This window comes from Emiliania huxleyi (assembly GCF_000372725.1).
Source record: "Emiliania huxleyi CCMP1516 chromosome Unknown EMIHUscaffold_160, whole genome shotgun sequence".
NCBI lineage: Eukaryota > Haptophyta > Isochrysidales > Noelaerhabdaceae > Emiliania > Emiliania huxleyi.
This window is the reverse complement of record NW_005200981.1, coordinates 36,514-43,139: the sequence shown is the minus strand read 5'-3', so window position 1 is coordinate 43,139 and position 6,626 is coordinate 36,514. Positions and strand designations below refer to the sequence as shown.

At 67.1% G+C, this 6,626-nt stretch overlaps 1 protein-coding gene across 1 annotated transcript; it reads right to left on the bottom strand.

Moving 5' to 3' along the window:
• Positions 1 to 2,056: 2,056 nt before the first annotated feature.
• On the bottom strand, positions 2,057 to 4,102 carry EMIHUDRAFT_41875 (hypothetical protein; the record flags this gene model as incomplete). The annotated part of the gene is made up of 8 exons (XM_005785390.1): positions 2,057 to 2,134; positions 2,252 to 2,365; positions 2,445 to 2,558; positions 2,646 to 2,681; positions 2,790 to 2,814; positions 3,209 to 3,378; positions 3,720 to 3,941; positions 4,010 to 4,102. Coding segments are annotated over 8 exons (852 nt in total), but the record flags the coding sequence as incomplete, so codon positions are not given.
• Between the last annotated feature and the right edge of the window lie 2,524 nt (positions 4,103 to 6,626).

Sequence of the window (6,626 nt, the reverse complement as noted above, 5' to 3'; positions counted from 1 at the left end):
CAACAAGAAATCTCGACTCTGCCATTGATGCGTCCTCGTCAGCTTGCGAGGCTTCAGCCGAAGCTGCGGCCGGTGCTGTAGCCGCGAGAGCCGCCGCCGCCGAGTCCGCCGCCCTCGCACCGTGTGCGCCCTTTGTCGCCACCAGCCTCACTCTCGCCGCCGTCCGAGCTCGCAACGTTTGGCTTCTACTGCAGTGGCAACTGTGCGGGCGGGCGGGCGCTCGAGTGCCCAGCGCAGGTCTGTCCCGGCCGCCGGTGCTGCGTGCCCGAAGAAGCCGCGTCGCCGCGCGTTGCTAGCAACGCTGGCGCCTCTGAAGTCGCGATGCTGCGGGCAGAAGGCCGCCCCCGCGCGACGCACAACTGGGCTGCCGCGGCGGCTGCTCAGGGCGCGGTGGCTTGCGTCGCCCTCGTGCTGGCCGCGGCAGCCTGGCGACGCCTCTCCCGCCTTCCGCGGGACCATATCACAGGCAAGCGCCCTCGAAGCCCTAGACGACCGAGAAGCGCGCTACTTTGAGGCCAAGTCACTTTTGGATGCCGATTTGTGATTTGTTGGTTTGTTTATTGTGGTTTGTGCTGCTCGCCTCCTTCTCTCCTATGCCACACCTGCGACCCGTGTCTGTGTGTGTGTTAGTGTTTTTTCTGCGCGCACATGCCCACTGGCATAGTGCACAGACCACGATCCATCTGGGTTTCGCCTCGGCCGAACGGCCCTCGCGCCCCCGTCCCCCGACCGCCGTCGAGCCGCGCTTTCTCTTTTTCTGGGCAGTTCAGAAAATCTTTAACCCCCGTTTTTCCGTATCACGTATCAGTTGGTGTCACAGGTAGTGCTCCCGCACGCGCCGCACACGCTCTCCCGCGCTGCGCAGCTGCGCACGTGCACGCACTCGAATCACGATCTGCATGGCGGCGGTTCGTGGGACGCACCAATCCAAAAGTCCGCACACCCGCAGGGGGAAGGTGTGGTCACGCTACTATGCCTCGACCGCAACCCGCTGCGATTGCTCGATCTCTCGAAGGCGCATCCGGTGCCGAGCGATCCGCTCCTCGTGCGTGGGGACGTGGTTCTCAAGGTGCTGCTCCTTCATCTCGGCAACGCCGCGCGCGCACGCCTCCCACAGCGCGGCGTACGGGTCCGGGAGCGCCGCCCACGCCTCTTGGCCGCACGCCATGTCGCCCTCGCTCAGGAGGCACGCGTCGAGGGCCGCCTTTGCCGCCTGTGGGGAGGGTTCCGAGAAGGTTCCGAACAGGCTGTCCATGCAGGGATCCTGAGGACTTGCCCAAGAGAGCGCAGGATCGCCGCCATGCTCTCAGGCCTCAGTTCGGCTCGATCTCGGCTCGATCTCGGCTGAATCTCGGCTCGATCTCGGCTAGATCTCGGCTAGATCCCGCCGCGTGGTCGAGCTCGCGCCCGATGCAGACGAGCTCCTGCCAGCGGGCAGACGATGTGGAGTGTAGCCGCGGGGGAGCACAAGTGGGCACGGAGACGGCGAAGGCGGTGGAGCGGACGGAAAGGGCGAGGGGAACGGGGAGGGGGCGGAGGCGACCGTCCGCCGGTCGCCGTGCGTCTCCGCCCAGACCGCCGCCAGGTCCGCCTCGAGACCTACTCGCAATCTCGTTCCCGTCTGAGACGGCGCCGCACCGCCCTACGCCCGTCTCGCCGCCCTCTTTCGACCCCCGCGAGGCCACGCGTTGCGCTCGACCGCAGCCCACCAGGGCGCACCCGGCTCCACCGTGAAGCGAGTGCCTAACGGACAGGCGCACCCCGTTCAGGGGAGGCCCTCCCCCCCTCGACGAGCGCAGCGAGCTGCGGGCTTGCCCGCGAGAGCCACATGTGCCTGCTGGCTGCACTGCGTCGCAAGCCAGGCGATGCCCTTGACGCGAAGGAGGGCTGCCAGCGCCCCGACGCCGCCGCCCTCTCCACCTCCGCCGCCGCCGCCCTCGCCGCCGCCCTCGCCGCCGCCGCCGCCCTCGCCGCCGCCCTCGCCGCCGCACCTGCCGCCGCCGCCGCCGCCCTCGCCGCCGCGCCTGCCGCCTCCGGCGGCGCAAAAGGCGTCGTGCAGCCGCTGCGGGTGGAAGGGCCGCCGCGCAGTGTAGACGAAGGAGGAGATGCCGAACTCGACCGTCTCGGGCGCGTGCTCTACAGCCCCGTGACGTGTACTACTCAGAGCGAGCAAGGGCTGCGTGTGCAGCGGAATGCACAGCCGAGTACGTGTCCTCTCGTGGAGCGCTAGTCGGGATGCTACACGGACCACTAGTCCGCATCTAGCCGCCCTGCCCTTCTCGCGCGCCTCGACCAGCCACTGCGGGTGCTGCTCGGCCTTGCGGAGGTCGAAGCGCCCCTTGGAGAGGAGGTCGGCGGGGTCGACCTATCCACGGCACGCGGTGTGAAGACGCGCCGTTCACAGCCCTGTCGCGTCAGCGAGCGGTCTCGAGGGAGCAACACACCTCGCCGTAGCGCGAGCGCAGCAGCTCCGCCGCCGGGTTGACCTTGCGCAGCAGCCGCTCCACGGCGCCCAGCTGCTGCTCGCTCACGAGGTCCGTCTTGTTGACGAGCAGCACCTACTCTCTCGCGTGATCTTCCCGTGATCTCCGGGGTGTCTCAGGCCGTCTCCCGGCCCCTCCGTCTTGAGCTGGCGAGCGGGGCACGTCTGCAAACTCGAGCTGGTCGACCATCAGGTTGGCCTATGGGACATGTCTCGGACATGTCGTGGACGTGTCCTGGACGTGCCCGCCGGCCGACCATCAGGTTCGCCACGCTGCGCAAGTCGCCCACGCCGGCCTGCGGGTGACAGGTGAGCGGCTGATAGGTGAGCGGCTGCGCCGACAAACCTGTCCTCGAGGTGGGTCCGTGCAGTGAGGGTCCGTGCTAAGAGAGAGGGAGAGGGGACTGGCAGGGCTGGGTGTGGCGCCGCTCTCGCCACTGAGCATTCGGAGAGGCTTGCCGCCTCACGATCCTCTCGAGGCTCTACCCAGTTCTACTCGCCCAGCGACAAGTGAGCGGGTGACGGGCGAGCGGGTGACAAGTGAGAGGTGAGTGCGTGCGGTGTGTGTGTGTGTGTGTGCGTGTGTGTGCGTGTGTGTGTGTGTGTGTGCGTGTGCGTGCGTGCGTGCGTGCGTGTGTGTGTGTGTGTGTGTGTGTGTGTGTGTGTGTGTGTGTGTGTGTGCGTGCGTGCGTGAGGGGTTCGCAAGGCTCAAGCCCCCAGCTTTACTCGCCCGCCTGCCAGCCGCGGTCGACCAGCGCGTCGACAGCACGCAGCTGGTCGAAGACGGAGGCGGCATCGACGACGGTGACCAGGTTGTGCAAGCTCGCGACGTCGCCCAAGCTGGCGCCCGTCGCCTCGTCCTTGAAGGCGAACGTCTCTGCGACGGGCAGCGGCTCCTATGTGAAAAGGGTCAGGATGTGTGAGCACCCCGTCTCGCGCAGTGGACTCGGAGCATCGCGCGAATACAAGGCGCTACGACCACGGCTGATCACAGCCACAGCCGAATCCGTGTCCTCTCGACTGCCAACGGACTCCACGGGTCTGCACTCCGCATCTAGTTTAGCGGCTCCGAAATGCCCGACGACTCGACGAGGACCTGCGTGCGGGGGAGGGGAGGGGAGCTCATAACTCCTCCGCACACGGGATTTGGGCAGGACGAGTGGGCCGAGGCGGGCTGGCAAAGCCTGTGTGGCGGCAGTGCCTCGCGAGGAAGGGAACGGCTTGAGAGGGGCGGGACCGATGCAAGTGCGAGGGGCGGGCAGGTGGGCGGCGAGATTCGCACGTGGTCGAAGCGATGCTCGGCCGCGAGCGACGAGAGCGAGGCCAGCAGGTCCTCGCGCAGCGTGCAGCAGATGCAGCCGTTGGAGAGCTCAACCATCTTCTCCTCCGCCTTGAGGACGCCTCCCTGCCGCAGCAGCGCCGCGTCGACGTTGACCGAGGCCATATCGTTGACCACCACCTGGATGAGATAGGTGCGAGATGTGCACTGCCATGAGCTTGGGGCTTGGGGCAAGGGCTAGAGCTCACCGCGATGCGAACGCCCGCCCGATTCTGCAGCAGGTGCTTCAGCAACGTCGTCTTGCCCGCGCCGAGGAAGCCGGATAGCACCGTCACCGGCAGCGGCGGCGCGGCCCCGTGCTCGGACCGGGTACGCGGCAGCGGCGGTGGCAACAGCGGTGGCGTCAGCGGCGGCGGCTCGGGCGGCTCGAAAAGGCCCAGCAGCTCCAGCTGGTTGAGCAGCTCCGCGACCTGGCCTTGCTCGCCGCGGTACTTGCTCACCGCCCCACGCCCGTTCTCCACCACGTCCTGCAGCGCCGCCAGCGCGCCCGGGTGCTTCTGCGCAGAGTGCAGCGCCGCCAGCGCACCGGGATGGCCTCGGGCGGCCTTCAGCAGCGCCTCCATCCCCGACGTCAGACCGAGGATCTCCACCTCGGCGTGGGAGGCCAGCAGCCTCTGCTCTTCGGCGCGGCTGAGCGGCTCGAGCTTCTGGCACGGGTGCTCGACGAGGTGTCTGCTGCCGCTCCGTACCTGCAGCCAGTCGAGCGCGACCGGCGAGCCCAACTCGAGCGAGGCGACAACAGCCGCGATGCTCCCCTCCGCCTCCTCGGCAAACCGCGCCGTCTGCGCTGCGGCGCGGCCGACGGCGATCGACCACTCCTTCTGCGGCGGGTCTCCGTGGGTGAGCGAGAGCTGAGCGTAGCGGAGGTAGTGCTTGACGCCAAAGACGGCGGTGCCTCTCGTGAGCGAGACCAGGCTCGCGATCGTGCTGTGAGCGGAGAGCACCTCGTTGGCGCTGGCATCCTCCGGAGAATCGGCGGCCTCCATGTAGCGGAGGTACCTCGCGCTGGACGTGGCGTACAGCATATGTGTGTGTATGCAGAGCGCGGCAGAGCGGCACCGTGGCCTGGACGTGTATATGCTCTCCCTCCTGCAGCGCTGCAGGTGTGCTTAGCTTGTGCTGAGTGCAGCACGCCTGGAAGAGAAAAGCAGAACCCGGACTGCACTCCAAGTGCTCCAAGTGCTCCGGCCGTCGTGGGCGTGTCTGGTGTTTATTAGCTCCGAGTAGAGGGGGCGCTCCGCTGCTAGGGGAAACCTGGAGCGCGGACTAACTAACCCTCGGAGACCCGTGTTTACTTTAAGGCCCTTGCTTGCCCTGCGAACGCGCACCCCCGGGGCTAGGGCTCTCTAGCCCGTAACCCGATGCCAATCATCCGGCCCGCTGGGTGCGCTTCTTAGCTCCCCGGCCCTGGATGTGCGGTTACTGACTGCACTCCAAGTGCTCCAAGTGCTCCGGGACTCAGTACCGCTGCCGATCACTCCCCCAGGCGATCATCAGGAAGCGCTCGCCCTTCCGCCACTCCTACTGTATTAAAACGTATTCCACCTCTTCCAAAACAAGCTCTGCTCCCGCGCCTAGGGCCGCGCACACAATCCTCGGTCCCGCGCGTGGCGTCCCCACCGCCCGTGCTCAGCAGCGTCCCCACCGCCCACCCAGCCCCCCGCCCACCCAGCCAGCCCCCCGCCCACCCGCCCACCCCGCCCCTGCCGCCACCGCCGCGCTCGCCTCACATCTTGAGGTCCTCCTCGTCCGAGCTGTCCGAATCGGAGTCGGTGTCCCACTTCTCGACCGCCTTACTTGTAGCCGGCGGTCTGCAGCTTGCCCTTGAGGTGGGAGTGCCTCGTCCGGCAGTAGACGCGCTTGTCGGCGACGGGTGGCCTAGCGGGTGGCCCAGCTGCCCGCGTGCCGTCGTCTTGATGGCGCCAAAGATGGACCAGTTGCGCGAAATCTCGGCCGCCGACGCGCAGACCGGCTGCGCGAGCGCTGCGGGGGGGAGAGTGGAATACGTGCGTATTCCACCGTATTCCAAAAACTTGCCCAAAAGCGACGTATTCCGTATAATTTTTTCTTCGCTCCGGGAATTCACACAGTAGGCGGCCTTCCCCCACCACGCCGTCCCCTTCAGCTGCACCACCGCCCGGAGCTCCGCCGCCACCAGCCGCCTCGCTTCCAACAAAACACGGCAATTTTTCGGTGCTCCCCGCACCCCTAACGCGCGCGCGCAGCGCGCGCTAGGGGTGCCGGCGGCACCCCTAAGCCCTGGTTCGGACACCTCGTCCTCCTCGTCCTCGTCTTCGGAATCTCGTTGTCAGCGCCTTGCCGTGCCGGAGGTGGTTGCCTCCGTTCCTTCTGACCCAATGCGACATTTTTGCACGAGGGCGGGTAGCTGCTAGCCGCTGTCAATCCCCGAACTGCCAGCTTGGCGTCTTGGCCCGGGCGTTCCGTCGGACAGGAGCGGCCGCACACTGCTCGGTACCCCCCCTGCACAACTAAGCTCATCCCTGCTACTAGGACGAGGAGGAGGAGGGTTTGAACCCCGCGCTAGGGGAACTGTGTTTTTGGGGGGGGGGGGGCCCGACCCCCCCCACAAAAAGGGGTTTTTTTTGGGGGGGGGTCCCCCATTAACTTTTTTTTGCAGGGGGGGGACCCAACCAGCAAGGGGCGGCCCCCCCAAAAATGGCGAATCCCCCCAGGGTTCCCCCTCTGGGGGCGCATGAAGGGGGCTGAGACCCCCTTTGGGGGGGGGGACCGTCCAACCCAAACCCAGTTCAAAAACGGCCCGGGGCGGTCCTTTTGGGGAAAAAA